Raw genomic sequence first — 21,411 nt, forward strand, 5'->3', positions numbered from 1 at the left:
TACTGTTATCAGTAAGTGACTTCAGCACCTAATTAAATTCTCAGTTTCTGAATCCTGCTCATAATGTTTGCTGACAAAGACCAAAACCCCTGTAGTAATTTTGGCTTTCAGGTGAGGTGAGGCAGGGAAGAAGGGAATGACAACTAACATATTACCCAAGAACACGGGCTGGCAATCCACACCTGACAGTCATCATGCAAACCTCACTTCACCATGTGAGCATAACAGGGTAGCTCCCCCACAGATGTAAATCAGCTCCATGGCCTCCACTGGCTCTGAGAAGGCTGCCCTGCTTCATGCCGAGTATGAATCCAAACAGGTATAGCTCCAACACGCTACACAATCTTATGTACATGATCCTTCTGTCTATATATGTATATATATAAATTTATATGAAAAAAAAAAGTGAGAACTCCCTATACCACACCTAAACACTCACTTCAGAGGGAAATTAAGCAGATCACAACAGGCAATGTACTCTGAGCCAATTCAGCAAATCTACGAATGCACATAGAGCATGCAGCATGTTCTTAACTCGGACAATTCTCAAAGGAAACCAGGCATTTATTTAAAGCTAAACCTGGGCTTAAAAGCTTTGCTGGCAAAAATGGACTCCTGAGCTGGGTTCTCTCAGACAAGGGGGATGTCGTGTTCAGAAATCACTTGATGCTACAGAGTGTGAGAAGAGATTTGCTTCCTCTGCTCTCTGGATTTCAGCTGATGAGTAACATCAGCACCAGGTTGGTTCCCAACAGCAGAGGCTGGAGCCTGTGAAAGTGCACAGGTCCCTGCAGCAAGGAGCTGGAGAAGTGTGTCCTGGGAGGATGAAGTGTGGCCTTCAGACATGGTCACCTCCAGACTGACATGCCTTGGTTTCTTCCCCCATCTCCAACCCCAGGTAGAAATGTCTCTCTTTGATAAATCCTGGGAAGGGAAACATGCACCTGAAAGCTGCAACTGAGCTCCTGATGGGTCATTTTAAGGAAGGGTGTGTTCGGGGAGTAGATTTTATCTGGGGACCTGAAACCATAAGAATAAAAAGCTGATTTTGCCCAAAAGTTTGTTCAGCCAATATAAGCTTTATTCTGGAATAGCTTTAAACCTCTAGGCTGAGAGTGAGAGGTTTTAGGTGCAGCTTTGGAAGGTGATTTATGAATAGATTTATATGTTAATCTGTTAATAAAAAATGTAGCATACTGATAAAATATGTGACAATCATAACTCAGCTACGAGCCACATATTAAAGACTGCATCTGCTCTAGTAGAGGTTTTGATTATGTTTTTAAATGAAGGAACTGCATTGGCCTAAAAATAAAGAAATAAATGTTTTATCTAGAAATAGGTGCCAAATAATTCAAAGATCTATCTGGGAATCTGCAAGAAACAAATAATAAACTGCTTTTAAGAAAATTACTTCTGGAAAGTGAAGCTTATTCCTGAACGTTTCAAAATAGAGTTCCTGTCAGGCGGGTCAGAGGTACATAAAGATTGGCAAAGTATTCTCACTCCTTCCCAAAATTACTTCCCAAACTGGATTTTAAATTGGATGATAATCTCGACACTCCACCTAGATTGAAGAAATAAATATTTTCAGCAAAGTTGGGCCATGTGTTTGCACTGCATATGAATATCCAGTTGCCTCATGATTTTTGAAAAGGTATTTTGAAAAATGGGAACGGCTCTGGCTCGAGAATGTTTCTGCAAGTAAATCTGAAATACGATACTTCTTTTTATTGACAAAACTCACAGCACTTTGTAAAGGAGTGTTATATCCCTATTTCACAGGCCAGCAAACAGCAGGCAGATAAAACGGGCAGATCAACTTTCCCTCAGGCATCCACAGGCAGAGCCAGCAGTACCAGTTTGGACCCTCCAAGCCCCATCTGGTACCTGCCCAGCATCTCTTGGAGATGCAAGATTCATGTATTATCTGTAAGTTTTCTGATGAGTGCCAGGGCTTTGTGGACATATTCTGAATCCTTAAAATTTCCTAGTGAAGTATTTTCACCAAGTAAGATTACTTGAGTGACAATTTGTGCTATAAACTATATTACTCACTGTTCCCTATTGGGTTTGTTTATCATATTTTATTCAACTATACAGAGAAAAACCAAGTTAAACTCTGCCACCTTTCCTCACACTTTTATACACTTGCAGAGTGTGTTTCTCATCAGCACACGTAAATGTGGCACTACTGAGACCTAAATAAGTAGAAAATAATGCATTTAATGCTCAGTTTGATTCAAAGTGCAAAATATGAAACCTGTTCTATTTCTTGCTACGTGACATACTGAGGACTGATAGGCAAGTTTTCTTATTATTAAGTATACTTTGTTGATAGGTACTGTTGATTTCCTGGTGATTGTGGCACAGAGTTCAAGATCCCTCCAGGGACTAGCAGGGAGGAAAGTGTGACTTCAGGAGCAGCTGTGCAGTTCAAGAGCTCCATCTCTGTACCACGGATGTTTCTGCTTCTTAGATTGAGGGAAGAAAAACTGAAGTAAAACTGTACTTACCAGGAATACACTGGATACATAGCCACGGTTCATCTGCTACAGGACCATCCAGAAATGTTTTGTCCCTATTTCAGGTTTGAAAAACTGCCTATACCAAAGCCCCACAATACCAGCAGAAATAAATTGATTTCAACAAGCTGCAGCTCAAGCCTCAAGAGCTGATGCTGCCTAAGCACATTGCTAACTTTAAGCTTGGGTTTAAGTCTAACAACTCCAGCAGGCCTGAGAAGTTCATCGAGTTTTGCCCTAGAGACTCGGTAACATTCTCCAAGGTGCCCACATGAATGTAGGTGCTCTTATTTACGAATTCGGAGCAAAATTTCAAAATCAAATAGAGTCATGAGTTTTGTAGCGTTTTCATGTTTTGCAGTGGGGTGACTGTAGATCTGCAATTGAAGATGCAGACTCTGGCAGCCCAGGTGGTTCTGGACAGTGCGTATCTCTACAGGCAACCCTACCAAACTCAGGGTTACGACTATTGGGAAGCAATACACTCTGTTTCTGAACCTAGTCCTCAATTATTTCATCCTCAGCAAAAAAATATTAGATTGTTAATTAAAGTATATTTTAATCTCAACATTTTTGTGTCTTTCTTAACAGATGAAATAACTTATGTCTTCCAAATAGTTTTGCAATAGGTTCACCCAATTATTCTTTCATATTCTGTTAAAATACGGTTTATTTTTAAGAAAGGCAATACGTACAGACTCTTGAAGTACTTCAAATACTATTAACCTGATGTAACGTAACTGCTCAGCATACAAACTTCACAGGGCTGGTTAGAAACTTTTTCACAAGAGATCTTCCATTAAAACAAATAATTGAAATCTAAACATTTTATGAAATTCTAACAATATCTATTAAAATTATCAGATGAGAGTCCAGAAGGGAACCTTGGATCCCGAGGGAAATTTTTGTTCATAAACAGAAGGAAAAAAGATGGCCCAAACAAACCAGGTCAATTGCTTGAGATGAGAGAAATACACATTCAAATCATTTCACTTGATGCTTGAGAAAACAGCTTGACCCAGAATATTTACATCCCAAGTAACCATGTGTCTACCTCCTTCTCTTTCAGATTTTACAAAGACATCAAAAAGTCTTGCTTTCATCTCAGTGCAAAAAAGGCTGGAAATCTTGGCATCTCAAAAAGGTTGGAAAAATCATTTCCCATTCAGCTCACCTGAGAACTCTGAGTTCCAGGTAAAATCAGGGTGAACAGGGGGTAGGTACTGCAGTGGGATTTCTGAAATGCCTGCCAAGCAGCCTGCTTTTAATGCACACCAGAGAATAGCATTCCTGGCTAAGAAGTCCTAATCAGCATTGTGCATTTTTAAAAATTTCTTCAAAGGCTTATGATTTTAAAATGACCCTTCCACCTACTCTGTTAATTACAAACTCCAGTATGAAACTGACTTTTCTATGGCCTCGCTGTGAAAGCTGCAGATTAGGAGCTAACCTTGTTTCAGACCCATGCATAAATTAAGCATGTGCTCCAAGTGCACATCATTTTTAAAATGTGTTCTATAAATTCTCTAATTCTTAGAGCTTATAATGCATACAAGAGGACATTTAAAGATGGAGGTGAAACATGTTTTGGGGATTTTCTTTTAAAAAGCTGCCAAAAGACTTTGGGAACAGTATCCACTTTAAAGTTATATCTCTTGTCTGCTTCAAGAATTTGAATGCTACAGGCAAAAATTTCCAAAATGAACAGGTGTTTCTGCATACCCCACCTGGGGCATCTCGAGATGCTGATTTTCAGAAATTCTTGAACAATGTGGCTCAATTTTGGCAAGAAAAACAGGTAGAAAAAAAAATCACAAGTGATACTCAAAATATCTTGGCCTCAATTTCCTTCTGAATATTGACATTCAGCCAAAAATGTTTCTCACAAAAAAAATAACCAGCACCACCAGCACCGAAGTTTCTCATGCAACTGTAACTCATTTGATGAAAGGTTTCTCAGGTCCCAAATGGAATTTCTGAAACACTTTTCCAAGACAAAGAGAGAGGAGGGAAAAATCTCAGAGACATTTGGTTCTGCAGAGCAGGAAAGGAGCTTGTTCTGCTTCAGTTTCTGCTCCACTCCACTCACTAGTTCTCTCTTGCTCATAATAGTTGATTTTGCTTTTTTAAATGAAAGGCCTCTAGAGTCGTTCTACAGGTAGAAGGAAAGAGTGCAGTCTTTAAAAAGTCTGGGAGCTGAAAAGGTTTCTAAAATCAGAGAGTAACAACACGGTTAACACTGGGTTTGTGATACACAATATTCATAAAGGAGATTATAATCCAGAAAAAGAAGAATGTATTCCCATTGGAAAGCAGTGAATAAAGTAATGCTGTGATGAAAAAACATTATGGCCTGCTCAATGGCAGGAAATATTCATTTTCTAGTTAAAGAACAGATAACTGTCAAGGAAAACACGCATTAGGTAGAGTGAGCTAGTAAATCTACCCATTACAGAATGAGAGACTAAAGTACCGAATTTGCTGTGTTAGCAAGTGATGGTGTGGGGATATTGCTCCTGCGAGAAGCTGCTGCCACCCTTGCTGACAAGACAAATAGGAGTCATCTCCTTCAGAGGAACACCCTGGCCTCTCTTCTCCATGACAGCTGTGGGGCTGAAATGTGTCTTTTCCCCCCAGAGACACTGCAGCCTAGGGGTATAGCTGATTGCATAGGAACACTCAGTGAAAAACAGCTTTACACTTGGCCTAACCCTCCTGCAGAGAGGTATATTCCTCACACTGCCAGGCCTTGCCCCACAACCAAGGTATCCTGCTGTCTCTGCAGACTGTGCTCCTCATGTTCTTGCCCTCACCTCACGGAAGTACAACTGCAAGGGAGCAGACATCTGTCAACACAATCCTGCACCTTGAAGCAGATTTAGCACCGCCGGCAACCTGAAGAGTAAGTCCCATGAGCAGAAATAAATCAGACCACAATTTCAAGATGAAAAACTATCCCCAGACCAGGCCTGACAAGATCCACACTGTATTTTACAAGCAAAGAGCAGACACAAACCAACCCAAATTAGCATTGCAATTACTTCTTAAACTGCAGCCCCTGCAGAACTAGCTGCAAATTCCTTGCATTTCTTGTCTTGCTTTCTGATCTGATCTTTAAAATGATGCATGGAGAAGGGAAGGTGGAAGGAAGCCTCTAAGCTGCATCATGTGCTTTATGGCAACAAGCCAAGCAGCTACTTAGGCAACCATTAGGTCGGGAAACAATCGCTTCCATCATTCCCAACACGTGTGTCAACATAATTCCATGCTCTCTTTGTCATGCAAAAAGTTTTGGCAAAGTGACCGGATACACCCAGAAAGCAGGAGCAGACTAAGCTCATTATGTTAACCGGAGATCCCACAGCATCCTCCAGTGCCATAGAAGGAGACTTCCCATGTTTTACAGTGTAGGAAAGGAAACTCGCGGCACTGAAAAGGGCCCAAGCTAAGCCCAGCTTCACAAGCATGTGAGGGAGATTCACAATTGGGTATCGAGGCTGTGTTGGGCAGGATGATAACAGGCATTTAGAAGGTATGACACCTCCCATAACTGCAGAGACTTCCCTCTCCCATGTGCTCACTGGAAGCTTTCCAGCTATGCCAGAATGGCTCCGCAAGGGGAAACTACTGCCAAAGGGGAGTATCGGCTTCGCTAACTCTTTATTGTTGTCATTGGTAACTCCGGACTTTGTTTTCCTTTTAAAGGAAGATTCAATGCACTCTACAACCATTAAACCTCTTTTCTTCTCTCCAGCTATACTTGTAACTATTACTAACAGCAAAAGGCTTGTGCACATCGGAATGCCTGGCAATACTGCTCCAATGGCTTCTTTGGTGGTCAGCTATAGGAGGAAGGCACTTCAATCCGTCTCAAAAATGCTGGATACATCTTTGGTACTCCAGCAGCTGTAGAAGATGGTAAATATCCCAGAGAATAGGTATTTATTTGTTTAGAGATAGGCAGTTGTGGTTTTCACTAACAATTTTTGCTGCATCTTTCAATTCCAGAGTCAGTGCAGTGGGAGGAAAGTCCTAACACTGCTGGATATTTGCCAGCCCTTTCAAACTTCAGCTGCTTTGCCTTCATTCTGCCACGGGTAACACACCTTTTTTAATCACTTTTGCCTCTTGAATGCTTGTAAGTCCAATCTTGGGTTATAGTAATGCATTCAGCAAAACACAGCTCCTCAGCAACCCATGTTCACAAAGGCCAACAACAGCTAAAAATGAGGATGGACAAGAACAGTTGCTGACATCTCCTCTAACGAAAGCCAAGGATTTCTCTTGATTGTTGTGTTTAAGCCTGTATCAGCCACACTACCTGCTTTGTTCCTTAACATGCCATATTTTTGGCAGATCCAGTTTCCATGCAAACACTCAAGAATCAAGAGCAGAGCGCGTTATCCAAATGGACAAGTGTAGAAAAGCCCTTCCGCCAGAATTATCATTGGAGTGGGAATAAGCATCTGCTTCTGACTTTGCTTCTCTCTGCTCCATCACTCTGGGCAAATTTACACTATACAGCCTTTTGAAAATGTATATAAAATATTACAGAACATTCATTAGCAGGTCAAACAAAACAGAGTAAAAAGTGAACATACCTGAATCAGAGAAACGTTGTGTAGACTAAGTCTGAAGAGGTAGTTCCTGCATGAACAAGCAGAGAAATTACAAACTGTTAGGCTATCAAAGAAGGGAAAAGCAAGTCATAGGCTTTGGTCATTCATTTCTGCAAACAAGATTTTCTTGGACCCCTCTCCACAGAATGCAAAAACAGTTATATGCCCCTTGTTCATTGGTGTCTTAGTGAACCTCATAATAATGTTCTGAGCAGGTCTGGAGTAAAATATTCCAGAACCCACAATGAAGAACCACAATTAAATCCCAGGAACACAGAGACTGACTGCAAACCCTCAAAGGGCTTCAGCTGAAGTCCTGTATAGGCTGCACTTATGTTTTTCTCTGCATTCTGAGAAAACTGGGGTTGGACAGAAGCCAGCTGGAGCAGAGCTGAGTCCTATAGTATGTTCCTCCCAAGCCTGTCCTTGTGGACTCTGTGGAAAAGGAGAAGAGGACTGATACTTCTCAGCAGAACCTCTCTGCACAGAAAACCAGCAGGGAAATCAAGACAGTGAATGCAGATACTCCCAATCCTCCTGTCATCACATCTCCACAGGCAAAGCAAGGGAATTCCTGACAGAAGTCACTGTAGCATGAGAAACCACACATTGGCTGAGCTCCTGTAACCCTCCTTTTGCATGTTCATATTCCATCACAAATAGAAGGGAACACCTATTTGCATAAACATCTATTAATGAAGCTTAGTTAACAGGATTTACCTCACATTTTTGCTTGCTAAGACAATGCAGTTACCAGGAATCAAGTGATATATTAAGCCACATGGACTTGATTGTGTGCTTGAGGGTTTTGGCCACTTCAGAATTTTGCATCCCATCTGTCAGGGGGTCTAAAGAGCTGTGATCCTTTTCCAACATCCTTGTCACCACAAACTCCCAGAGAAGACACATTTATATTATATCAGGTGAACTGTGTTTTCAGAGGTGTCTATTTGAATTGTAGAAAGTGCAGCTTTGATCATATAGCGTCATCTGCTCTGGAAGTGCCAGTATACAGACATTCCCCTACCTAGTAGAAATGCAAGTTCCAGTTTTAGGTCAGTGAAACCAGAGAAGTCACTGGAAAGCTCCTATACTGATGAGAAAGTCCCAAGGACTCTTCTGAAGAGCCTTGTTTAGGGTATGTAGTCAGCAGCACGCTATGTCCAAGCAAAGAAAGTAATTCAAACTTCAACATATGAGAAATTCATATTGGGCCACAATGACCACTACAAGGCTTGAGCAATTTTTCTTCTTCTATTATCTCTCTCTAGTGTATTTCCTAGGTCATAATCATAGAGTTGCCTGTGTATTTTGTCCCAGTTCTATAAATAAATCAGAAAGGTCTCAACTTCTGCTGACTGTCAATAAAGAAGAATGGGAATAAGGATGATGGGTAACTCAAGAATTCACACTCTTGTTTCCAATCTTCAGCTGATGGAGCTCTGATTTGCACCATCCTATTCTATACTGAGAGTGGTTACCTGGAGAAGAAGGAAAGCCATTAGCAATATCTGAACAAAATACCTCATGTAAGTATGCAGAGAAGTATGCACACATACAACATCTCCATATTCTCTCCTGGTCCTGTCACTGGAGATCCAGCCGTTCTTCCACAAGGTCTGAAACCCTATTCTGTCTCAAAGGGCTGCATACTTTCCCAAGTCATTTGTTATTAACTCTGCAGCTAATGCTAAAGAGTTAAATATTATGTCCTGCGGGTACACACAGCAGACCAGAGGCACTAAGCTTACATACAGATAAAATTTCAAACTGGAAGTAAATTCTCATCCAGTGACTGATCTGACATAGCTCCCTTAGAAAGGCACATGCTACTCACACCAAAATATTAATGCAATTCTAGGACATGAGATATCGTGGAATAAGCTTTCTCCTGGAGAAGTTAAGCATGTCCCTGGCCTCCGATCTTACAACACCCTAAGGAGAAAATCTCATAGCTAGAGACTTGAAGTTGCTATCCTGTTGTTAAGCATGCTATTTAAATGCATTGATTTCGGAAGCCTTATAATGCAGATTTCAGCTCCTTGTTTTAGTCTTGTAAAAAGCTGGACAGTTTGACTGAGTAATAAATTTTAATATTAGGTTTTTTTCTCTGATAGCGCTGCAGAGCAAATTCAACCAAAATATCTTTAATGGAAGAGACAAATCTAAAGGACATGATTTTCATTGCACTCAGCCTGAAGAGATGCAGATGGGAATAGTGTCCATTTAAATAAAGCCAGTGTCTGTCCTCCCAGCGATGGCTGTGTAGCACCTGGACAAAGCATTAGCGGTGAGATCTCAGGTGTCTGATATCTAAACCAGACAGGAACGTAGTACTAACGTGAGTAGCACAATGATCTTCCAAAGCCTTCATACTAACCTCAGCTCTTTATGTCTGACCTTGTGGCTTTCCTGCAGAAATGGGAGTTTGCCTACATTTTTCATCAGCTTGCCTCACCTGGTGTTTGCACAGCCACTGGCATTTCTTTTTGCTTATTTGATCCTTCTCACATCTCAGCAGCAGCAATATGAACACCGGTAGGCAGACCAAGCTATTGGAGACTCCTCCAGACTCTGGTTGACCTGCCCACCTAGAACCAACTAATCCTTAATTAATAACATGCTCTTTTAACCAGACTTCTTCTGTAAAGCTATACCAGGAGTAAAAAGCCAAGGGGAAGGAGCTGCTGAATAAGACAGTGCCATTTTTATGAATTGCATTTTAACTGCAATTTCAGTCCAAGAATGAGCAAAGTCTCCGAATGACAGTCATGGTTTATTGTACCTAGAATTGCCCCATTTGTGTCCTTTCTTCTGCTTGTGTTTGAAGTTATGTCTGTTTAATACCTTGCTGACCTATAATTTAAAGCAGCTGAAAGAGTAGCTTTAAGAAATATATGAGAACACTGAGATCTCTGCATGAATGGATGAGGTGCCTTCTTGTTTTTTTTTTTTCTTTTTTTTCCTCCCATTTTGTCCTGTAAGTGAATGCTGGCTAATTCCTTTCTCTCTTAAATTAAACCCATCTGGACTAGGCTAGAAGAGTGATTGCCTGGTGCAACCAGCTATTCTAATAAGCTCCTTCTCCTGTTTAAAAAGCTGGTGCATGAATGTGAAGGGATAGGACAACCTTCTTACTCACTTTCTGTCCTAAATGGTCATGCAACGTCACTCCACAGTATTAAAACACAAGTTTTGTTTCATCCCAGAATTGGCTGCATTTCAGCCATCTCCCAAGCAAGCGACTACACTCCTCCTAAGTACTCTGGGGCAAATGGTATTATATACATTAAAAGGTGCCTCAAACTGCTAATATAACTACTAACATGAACATAAGTGTGTTTCTGAAAATGCCCGTGTTAAACAGTCATACCCTGAAGTCTCGGCCAAGCCTGTGGTTTGGTCATGTTAAGACACAGGATGGGTTGATGGTGGTTCCTCTGGAGACTGACTCATAGCAGATACCTCTTTAAACAACCTGAGGGTGGACCTTCTCTCTATCACCTCTGATTGCAGGGTTATATTATCGCCCAGCTCGGATATGTGAAGTTAGCTGCTGTAAAGACCTTCCTGCTCTATACAACCTGGTTTTGAAGAATTTGTCATCTAAATATATACAAAAGATTGAAAAAGAGACCTCATTCTCATTTAAATTTAAAGCACAGAGTAAGCGATTTAGCCAACATCACAGGCGTATCTGCAGCACAACCAAGAGCTGAGCTCCTGGTCCATTAGTCTATGCCCTGGTTAGGTGAATAATTTGGCCCCAAAGCTGGGGCACAGCATGTAAGCCTGTGCTGAAGTGCCTTTTACACTCATAAAATTGGGTAGATGCTGAATTACTTTCCTGAACTGGGCTCCCTCTCTCTGCTAGTCTGCGTATGGACAGAGCCAAGCTGCAGTATAAATCCTGAAGATGAAAGTATTTGTTAATTGGCTTCATAATTTGTATTTGGCTGCCCTGTAAAATGATTAAGTGCTCACCGTGCCCGGTACCACAAGGCGTACGTACCAGAACAGCAGGAGAGCAGCTGAGATGTGTTTCAAGAAAGGGTGGAGGAATATATCCATTTAAATCTGCTTACCATGACATTCCCAAGTCAAAGCTGCTTATTAAGTATTTATTTCATATAGCCAAGCACACCTTGGATGAACTTTGTAACATGATGCCCATGCACCTGATCACACATTGCCTGGCCTTGAAACAGTTTACAGAGAAGGCAAAACACTTTGTCTATGATGCCACTGAGCAACAGAGATACAAGACAAATTAAGCCTTTCCAATGGGAAGCTGCGTAACAAGAGTGCTTGAATAAAAACTGCGGCCCTTTCGCTTAGTTGTACTGAAATTATGAGGGTTGCAACATGCTTCAGACACTCGTTCAGGCCTCTTTTTCAGAGCCTCTTTTAAGGCACTACATCTGTCAGCACTGTGCTGGCTGATTAAAAGGTGCTTTCTTCTAATTAAAAGAGTGCACGCTTTCAATTTCTGCTGTGGTAGATCAGGAGGAACATCCCTGCAGTCGATGGAATGAACACGTGTAAATAAAAGGCTATTCTACCTTTAGATTATTTCTTCCATTTAGATGAGCAAGGTTTGTTCACATTTCACACCTCTATCCCCCTTCACACACACCAAGCAGGTCAAATAACCTCTCTGTGCTTCAGCACAACCCCTGCCAGCAAATTGGGAGCTACGAGATCCCTGACACCAACCACCAACAGAACCTCTTGGGACATTCACAGATATCAACAATACACTGTCTTATCTCAGCTGCTTTGTGTCCCTACAGGACATGTACACCTACTCCCATATTGCTACTTTCCTGCACCTTATATCAGGCACGCAAAGCTCACCCCTTTCTCTTGACAGGGCAGGCTCTCTCAAGCCCCCTCTCTTTGTACACAGACAATTACCCTGCAAGTAGAAACAAAGCCAACAGAGGCTGATAATAATGTCTGATCATGTTTAGGGAAAGCTGAAGAGAAACAAGTGAAGAATTGCTCTTCCCTTCTGGGGACTATTATTGCACTGAAACAGGCATCCAGCACAGCCCAGGTGAGGTACTGGAGGCTCAGGGAGCCTGGTGGTGCTCTGAGAAGGCTTTCCCCACACTTTTGCTGCAATCAGGAACCAGGTCTGCAAGAGGGACTCACAACTGTCACAGCATAGATAATAAGAAAAATAATTAACAGAACAGGGTCCTTTGGGCAATGCAAGACAAGACACGGAATTATGCATATGACAAACGTAATGCTCCCTTGTGGCACTTCTGGAAGCCACGTGCTGGGGCTGAGCCTCAGGCTAGGAGCCAGCAACTCCTGTCAGCTCTTCCTTCCTGCTCCTGGCGGCCTTAGATATACTTTTTACTTCCACAGCACATGACAAACACAGCTTAGTCATGCTTCATGACTCCCTGGGAGCTGGTTGGTATCATTCCCCCCTTATTGTAATGGAGAAAATGAGCCAGAGAAAGTTTAAATGACCTTCTCCAAAGCACACAGCATGTCAGTGATAGAATCGAGATCCGACCCCAGGGCTCTTGGCTACCAAATCTCATGCTAGATTAATGCACAATGCCTCTAAGCAGGTCTAGCTGTGGCTGAACTTTTCAGATGGTTATCCACATTTCTGAACTAGCCAACCATCCCAAGCAACCCAGCTCCTGAAGGATGATTTTGGCCTTTGTTCTCAGAAGGAGTTAATTACATGTCCACTCTGGAGTGTGATGTGACGATCTGTTTGCAAATGCTGCTCCAGTGAATCATTTGAAGGGCCTGGCACGCACATGCGGGAGAAAAGGTGGAGAGCCAGCATCTCTCTTACAAGTTGGATCCTTATCCACCAGTAATTTTGTTTCTATTGAAGAAACACTTGTTTGGGACATCATTCTTCCTTAAAAATCAATAGATGTTCAACAGAGAACCATACTAAATGGCATACAGTAATATGATGTAGTTGCTGCATGAGCAATTGCTTTCCCCAAAGCAACATTTCTCAGTGATAAATCCTGCCAGAGCCAGAGGAGCATTCTCTTAGAAGAGGCTCCTCATGCAAGCAGCATATCATTCTGATTAAGCAGCTTCCAAATTAAGCCAGGGCCCCAACTACCATTTCTGTTTGCCACTGAGGCCCATTCAGTATTTCTCAGTGGAAACAAGGATGAAAATCAAATCCTCTATATTCCAGTCAATGGAGGAGAGATGTCATCAGCTTTAATGGCAAAGGGTGCACGACACAGATCTGCTCGGACTCGATGCTGTACACTCAGGGCCAGCGCTAGGAAGAGTCAAAAGAGGCAGATGCTCATAGGTGCAGAGCATGCAGAACAGCAGCATGGCTGTGACACCCTGGACTATCCCAATATTCAGAAATCTAGATGGACAACTGTTGCCATGGGAGAGACAAGCAGGATGGGGATTAGACCTTGGACAGACAGCCGTGTCCCCTCTTCCATCAGCTTGGAAGAAGAGCAGTAAGCTGGTGTATCTGGCCCTTCTCTCTGCCCAGGGCAGGAGAGGCACAGACTCGCTCCAATGTGATCCCACCTCCTCGGGGGTGACAGTATTCACCATGCTACTGAGACACCTTGAAACAGCTGTTTTCTGGAAGGAAGCCATATGTACACACTTCAGAGAACAGGAACAGGACATTTTTTTGTGATATTGTTTGAACATATTTATAATTGCAGGACAATTTTCTTTTTTTTTTTTTTGTTACATTTCCCTCCCTCTGTTTCACTAGATGAGTTTCTGCAAAACGTCAGAGATGGAAAGTGAGCCAAATTTTCAAAACTCATGTGTGGGTTTGTTCCTGTTTTCCTGGAAGAGTGAGTCCATCTCTCAGACCATCACATATTATCCCACATGCCACCTCAAGTGTCTGTTGACATGCGACTGACAGCTCTTCTCTCCCCCTCTCATCCAGCTGGCAGAGTCACAGAGCACTTACAGCACCTTGATATGGCCCCAAGCCGAATGGGCACCTTTGATCTCCTATTTGCCCATCACGTTTAGTTGTGCTTTCATAAGCCAAACTGTAAAATTCCTCTTCTTCTGATACACTGATTATTGTTCAAATATTCTCTGGCAGTGCCCCCCACCTGCCTACTTAGGCTGATAAACATGCTCAGTTCTGTCAGGCTTTCCTCAAACTCTGGATGAGTTCAACATGACTTGTATGCAAATACTGAGAGTTGGCTGCTGAACTTAAGTTATTGCCAACCAATCCCTTCTCTTTGCTGTGGTTTTTATACCTCTGCAGTGGCACAGAACAGTAGGCTTAGCACCTAAACATCTGGATATAAAGTGATATGCAAGTCACTGTGGTGAGCCCTGCCCTATAAAACTGACATATCACCAACTGAACCAGAGCAAGAGAGAGTATTTTCAGTAATGCAAAAGGAAACTGCTCTGCAGCCCCATCCTGTGATGCTGTTAAAACACATTAGGTCCAAGCCTCCAAGGCATTTGCCAAAATATCATGACCTTGTGTTTGCTGACACCTCACTCTCTGAAACACAACCTTCAAACTTAATTATTCTCAGTGTGTCACTAAAGCAAGTGAGCCTCTCATGGGTGGCTGCTTTTCTGATAGGGTATCACCAATTTTCATTTTATCTGGAATACGACATATTTTTCCAGTCAGGCCTGCAATTTGCTTTCCAAGGATGATTCTCATCAGCCTGCAGTGCACCGGGATTACCTTTCACACCGCCCTGGCTGCGCGGGCACTGACCGTGAGTCAGTCAAGAGCCCCATTCCTGACCACGGCCAAAAGCGCGTGGACCACCATGCCGAGTTCATTTGCAGAGAGGTAGATGGTGCTGCCTTGCAGGCAATTTGAAGGACCAACTGTTTTCTCTGCCAACAAAGATGACAGACCAGAGACTGCCATTGCCTCACCCTCTTCTCCACACACAACATCTGGGGTACAGCTGTCTCTTTGCTCTCCCACAGCTGTGGCTTCTGCTGTGTACTGGTTTGGCCCAGCAACCTGACAGTGCTGCAGCATAGTATTTTATTTGATTTATTTCTTCTGAGTTAATTAAAATTTGCATTCTGTGCTCGCGCACATGCACAAATTTTAACTAAGGAAAAAAAATTACACTTCAACAAAATCTCAGGCAGGCTCCAAAGTTCCCAGAATCCCACAATTACTAAAGTTCTTCTGTCCTTTCCTGCCCACACCTCTTCTCCTCCTCCCCAAGAGTATAAGTCAGGGACAGCACAGATTTGGGGTAAGGCAAATTCAGACTCCCTACAGACCAGCAGGGGAAAGTAAAATCTATAGGTAAGAGCCAGACACCCCAGTGGGGCTTCACCCCTCCACACTTATACAAGGGCTGAGCTGACCTCACCTGGCAGAGTATCAGAGAGGAAAATCTCCCTCTGAACTATCTCAGGCTCAACCAGAAAAATTAAACCCCGCACTTTTGTTCCCTGTGTAAAGAAACTGTGCACCCCCAATTATGGATTTAACTAGCTGTAATGTCTAATTACAGGTTTCTCACCTCACCATATGCTTTACTATGCAGGTCAGGCAGCTTCTTTAAAAAACATTAATGGTCCTTCAAAGGTTTCTGTTAATTTCAGAGACTGATTCTCCCTTTTTTCCTCACATCACCATGTTATCTGCCCCCCTCCACTCTCCAATACAAGGATGTAACTTTAATTAGAGCATTCTTTCATCTGATAGGAAAAATCACCATGAGAAAGGGTGGTATTTGTTTTTCTAGGTTTTTCTGCAGCAGGGCTTTCAGCTACCCTCCTACGATCTGGATATAATAAAAAACATTATCATGCTCTTTGCTTGCTCACGTCCTCATTAATACCTCAACTGGCAAGGTAATTTCTCAGCCAAAAATGAGTTAGTAGGGGGTAAAGCTGGCGTAAGACAGTGCGATACAAATGTGAGCCATCAGAAACCACAGTAACTCTGCTCAGTCATTTTGTCTCAGAAAAGCACTGAATCAAATCCTGTAGTCAGGGACAAATGGCATGTCATTCCTGGCTCATAACAGCACGAGTCTGTGGACTATTTAACCTTTGGCTATGCCTGTGTGCTTGTGGGCAATGTTAACTTGTTTGCATGTTAGTGTCTCCATGCTGTATAAAACATGACTTTTTCAGTCATGCTGAAACTGTCACAGTGTAAGTGTGTGGGACTCACACTTTCATGAGCATTTTGAAGAGTTACATCTTCTTCGGAGATGCAAGGCTGAGGGCAAGTGATTAAACTACCAAGTGGAAATACAACAGCAAAGGGTCCAAATCCCACCTCTGCCACAGGTTTTCTGTGAGTCCATCCACAGAAGAGCTTTGGCTGTCCACATCAGCCAAGAGCAGAGGCCTCTGAGGTTCTGCAGACTTTGACTGGTACCTTCAGACAGCATAGTCCCACTGCAGGAGTAGCTACAGATCTACTATAAACTTGTGTCTCAACACCACAGCCTTTATACAGGGCAGGCTTGCTTTTAATCCCTCTGGGCCTCGGATTCCCATTTATAGCGTTAAATTACTAGTGCTTTCCTGCCTCACAGAAGCCCTGTGAGTATAAATGTTGGTGAGGGGCCCCGGCTGTTTGGCAACAGAAAGTATTCTTGACAGAGTTTGGACCCAACACTGATACTCTAAATCTGTGGATCAGCTCTGACCCAACTTCTGCCACTGAATTTTCCATTTTGCAAAATGCTTTTTGCCCAGGCAACATAATCTGCTGAGACTTATTCTGTTCAGGGTTCAGTGGCAGTCCAGATTGAAGGTGCCCAAGGGTAACAGTGCTACTTTCCAAGCAGCACAGGTTTTGAGAGTTTTACTGCAGTGCTCTGGAGCGTTCTGCCAAGCAGGCAAGAAAGAGCCCATGTTCAGCCAGAAACCCGCGTGAAACCTGGTATCTGACAGACTAATCTATCATACACCGGCGACTTTCAATAAACTCAGGGTGCCAAACCTGCTGGTTGAGGGTCCTAGAGTATATTTACATGTTGCCATATTTCTGCAAGCTGCAACCTGAAGCAACTCTTTTGAGACATCAGTCACTCCATTCACTCTTCAGCTAAGCCTGCATGATCCAGAGGTGTTTTAACGCTTATACAGCCAGACGCAGTAATAGCCAGGAAGGGGTGTGCCCAGGCTGCTGTGCTCCCCCTAAAACAACCTTTGTTGGTTCATATAGCACCTTCCCTGCTCCCCAAACTAACCATATCTCCTTTCTTGAACGCACCTACTTGGCATTAACAGGCACATTCAGTTCGGCTCTAAATCTAGTTTGAAAATCACTCCCATCAAGGCATCCAGTCTTGAATCACCAGCAGCTTTGTAGTTTCACATTTATTGCAGAGAAGGCTGGCAGCCCAGGATGACGTGCACTTTACTTGCCAGTTTTGAGTCCTTTCATGCAGCCTTTGCTCACTGCCCTCTACCTCCAGGCTCCTCCTGGTAATGACTATTCATGACAAGGGCTCCAGAACTGCAGTTCCCTGTGCAACAGCCACAAGAGACGATCCTTTCCCACCTCCGGATGGAGCTGATAGCCCCCTTGGCAGGCAGAACTACAAGGACTTCTGGTCGTGATGGTTTCTGGCTGGTTTTCTACAGTAACACCTCCACTCGCTGCAAACGGCCAACCCTTGTGGCCATGCCCCTCCTGTCAGCAGCCCCAGCAGGCCACCGCCCCGAGCTGACACCCCCACCGTTTCCTTCTGGGAAAAGGCAAATGTTTCCCATTGGGTTTCCCAGCCACTCTCTGTGCAGCCATTTGTTTGGGTACCATCCTCCTGTTGTCCAAGCTGTTCCCCTTCAGCTTGCTGTCGTGCCAGATTGTCACACGGTGTCTCAACCATCATCCTTTAAACCTTTTGTGTTCTCCTCGCCAGGGAGATCTTGCGAAGCATGCTTTTTGGCTTGACTCCAAGCAGGGTCTTTCATATCACCATTTCTTTACTGGCCTCTGTCCCTGCCAAGCCAGTAATGAGACAGTCTCAAGGAGTATGTCTCCTCAAGAAGGTGGGATGTCACAGCTACACATGGTACCTCCTCTGCAAAATCCACCCTCCCCGGGGACTGGGCACCCTGCCTGCAGCACGGTGAGAGAGCAGAGCTCTGCTTCTCCAACATGCGGCTGAAATCACAGCTGTGGGGATGGGAGAAGGCCAGCATGTCTCTGCTGGAAGAGAAGGAAGGAAAGGGGCAAAAGAAGGACATTGGAGAGTTGGGAGCTGGGACATCCTGCAGGAAGGGGATGGAGGCTTCCTCTTGCCCCACCACCGTCACCTCCAGCATCCCCATTCTCACAGCACGGCACATTGCTGCGCCAGGCAGGCTGCTGCTCTCTGTGCTTTCTGACAGCATCTAGACATGACCTTGAGCTACAGCAAGCAGATACCATCAATTCAAACAGTTGCATCTTTTAAGTCACCACTTTTTAACACAGGTGTCTTTTGCTTGCCCATCGAGTTAGGAAATTCAGCTCATCTCCTTTGTTAAACCATTTGTTATACAGCAGCTCATTCAAGCTGTTCTTCCCAGCCCATTCACCAGCTGTATTACTGACAAAAGAGCAGTGTCCCACTCTCCCAGCCTTTGTTCTGGTACCAGAATAATCTCCTCTGTGGCTCTTCTGCCGTGGCGGCATATGTACAACTTGTGTCTATAATTCAAAACTATAGCTCATTATGTGACACTAATCTACGAGAAACTGCCACCCATTTCCTCACCATTGCTCTTTGATTTCAGATGTTTAGGTAGAGCAAATAGACCCTCAGTTAATAAAAGCAAACTGCTCGGTAGGAATGCTGTGTAGTAGAGTTAAATTTGAAATCTAATAATGGGAAAGAGATTGAAAGTAAAGACAATAAGTATTCCAGATCATGCTATTAGAGAGGGATGGAGGTTTCTACATAGTCAAGGCTGCAATCGGTTTCCATTTCAGCTGCTTTATTGGCTTTGACTTGGAAGGTTTCTCAGGTCTGAAAAATTCAAGGCTTATTCTTGATGAAAAGAAGAAAGTGTTTTCCAAAAGAGCAGGACAATTGGACAGAAATGGCACTGCTGATAGCTAGCACAGAAAAAGCAGGATTCAAGTTACCATAATAATCATTTTTTTAATGCATGGGAGGATTTATGTGTCTTTTTTTTGAGCTGTTCAGATCATATTTTCAAGTTTTTTCTCAGTAATAATGAGGTCTAGAAAATTGTTTTTCCTCCCATTAAAATAAGCTCAAATAGTAATCACATGTGCTCAAGAGCTGAAAAAAGCAGCAAATATTTCAAAACAATCACTCATTCATAGAAGAAAAACAGTACATTAAAATACTAACATTACATTTAAAGCAAAAACAAAACACGCAAACTATGAGTCAAAATGAAGGTTATGAATTTTTGAAATGTGTGTTTTTATGCTTAATGAAATGTGGCTCATAATATGGGTAGTGTGAGATTTACAATGTTCTAAGCTATTCATGTCCTTTACTTGCAAGTGTTCGGATTTTACAAATGATATGACAAGTAAATATGTTGCTTAGAAACCATGGTGGGCTTTTGAAACTAATTCTTTTGTTTCTGGGATTTTGCCTTGGCAGGTGTTTGGTGCAGTGGAGTTATCAAACTCCTCTGGTTTGCACTCAGTACAGTCATTTGGGGAGGGCTCTCAGATAAGGATAAAGCTTAAAAATCTGAGGCTCACGTTATTGCAGCTCCCTGTCTGCGCGGCATGCCCTCAATACCTTTTACATTTTCAGTCACGCTGTGTCCAATTCCTGAAACCAAAAACCCTCATGAGCCCCAGGATCTTCCTTTCTTCTAGGAAGCATTTCCTGTGAAGCTTTGAAACACAGGATGAACTAAGCCAAAGAGATGCTGTGGTGAGGTCATACTGCTTTTAAATAGAGATAGAAAGAACTAGTCTGAAATAATTTATAGTGCTATCATCTAAGAGAATGATGTTAACCAGGAAATTGAGAAGCGGGAGTACTTATAAACTCCAGCCTGATCCCAAACTCCTTCCACAACCCCAGAATAGCTGGCATTACTACTAATATGATCTACAGTAGCACATTTAAACATGGTTAACATTTAAATTTAGGTTTCATAAATTACACCCTGTAGAGATGGATAGAGACAGCTCCTATCTCTTTGAGGTATTGTTTCATTTGCAAATTCAAGCAGATGGTGCACGAGCAACTAATGACTCAAAAAATCACCCCTAAAAATAGTCCAGAACAAGGTGTGGATTTGGCAGGGAAGGAAGGAACAGAAAAGATTTTACTTCCCGTTCCCATTTCTCTGGCACAGCCCCGGGAGCTCAGCACACCCAGAGCTGAGCAGCACTGCGGGCCCCATCCACACCCCACATTCGTGCACCTCTCCCTGTCACCCCACACAGGGTAGAAATGAGATGGGGAAGAGGGAAAGGGCTCAGCACTCCCCACTTTCCCCACACCAAGCCTATAACCAACCCAAAAAGATCTCCATTAACTCTACCAAGAATTGCTCAGCAGGGCCGTGTGGCACCAACTAAACTTTCAGTCTCCCAGTCAGGTGGGCAGTGCTTCGTGAAAACTGACTTTTCCAAGTAAATTCTGTAAATACTTGTCACTGCTTCCTCATGAGGCAATATACTACACTGTACTTCCAGCAGGTAATAAAATTTGCTGTCATTCCCCTGTTTATAGTGATATTGTAGCCTCATGTCTAACCACACTCGTACAAGCTCTTGTGGTTCCCTCCAGGACGTGTTGCGGGGTTTGAGCAGGGGGAAGCGTGTCGGCGTTGGCAGCGGCTGCGTGGGGGGAAACCTGCCGTGGAGCTGAATTATGTAAACCATCAATTCCTCAGAGCGACGTGCCTGTGTCTGTGCAATGCCTGGCAGAAGGCGCTGTTCACAGCCATCCCCAAAGCAATGCCGTTCTCAAGTAATAAATATTAATAATTGCTGGTTGAAGATCCCAGCACAGGTAAAGCCATGGCTTGAAGAGTGAAATGTTTCGGTATGAAAAGCAGGAGGGCCTCTGGCAATTTGAACAGCTACAGGAATTTAAGTGTTATTATTTGCTGCACAAATACACACAAAATGCATATTAAATCACACTTCGGTTGCCTCTTTGGAGCAAAAAAATCTCTGCTACATATCTTGCTGTTTTCTTTTGTTCATATCACGAGTTCTTCCAGCTCTGTTCTCACACCCCTGTCCTCGAATCCTGAATATCCCAGGAAGAAAGCATTCTCTTCCTTCATTTTCATTAATAGCACAGCCTGCTACCACAACA

General features: G+C 43.1%; 1 protein-coding gene across 1 annotated transcript in view; it reads right to left on the reverse strand.

The window, feature by feature from the left end:
* Positions 1–21,411, reverse strand: part of SEMA5B (semaphorin 5B) — a gene marked incomplete at both ends in the record, with an annotated part of 132,848 nt that overhangs the window by 93,958 nt on the left and 17,479 nt on the right. The window contains one exon of the mRNA XM_082056325.1: positions 7,127–7,172. Within this exon, the coding sequence (XP_081912451.1) occupies positions 7,127–7,172 (46 nt within the window). The remainder of the gene's footprint in view (positions 1–7,126; positions 7,173–21,411) is intronic.

Source organism: Streptopelia decaocto (assembly GCF_964273445.1).
Source record: "Streptopelia decaocto genome assembly, chromosome: 6".
NCBI lineage: Eukaryota > Metazoa > Chordata > Aves > Columbiformes > Columbidae > Streptopelia > Streptopelia decaocto.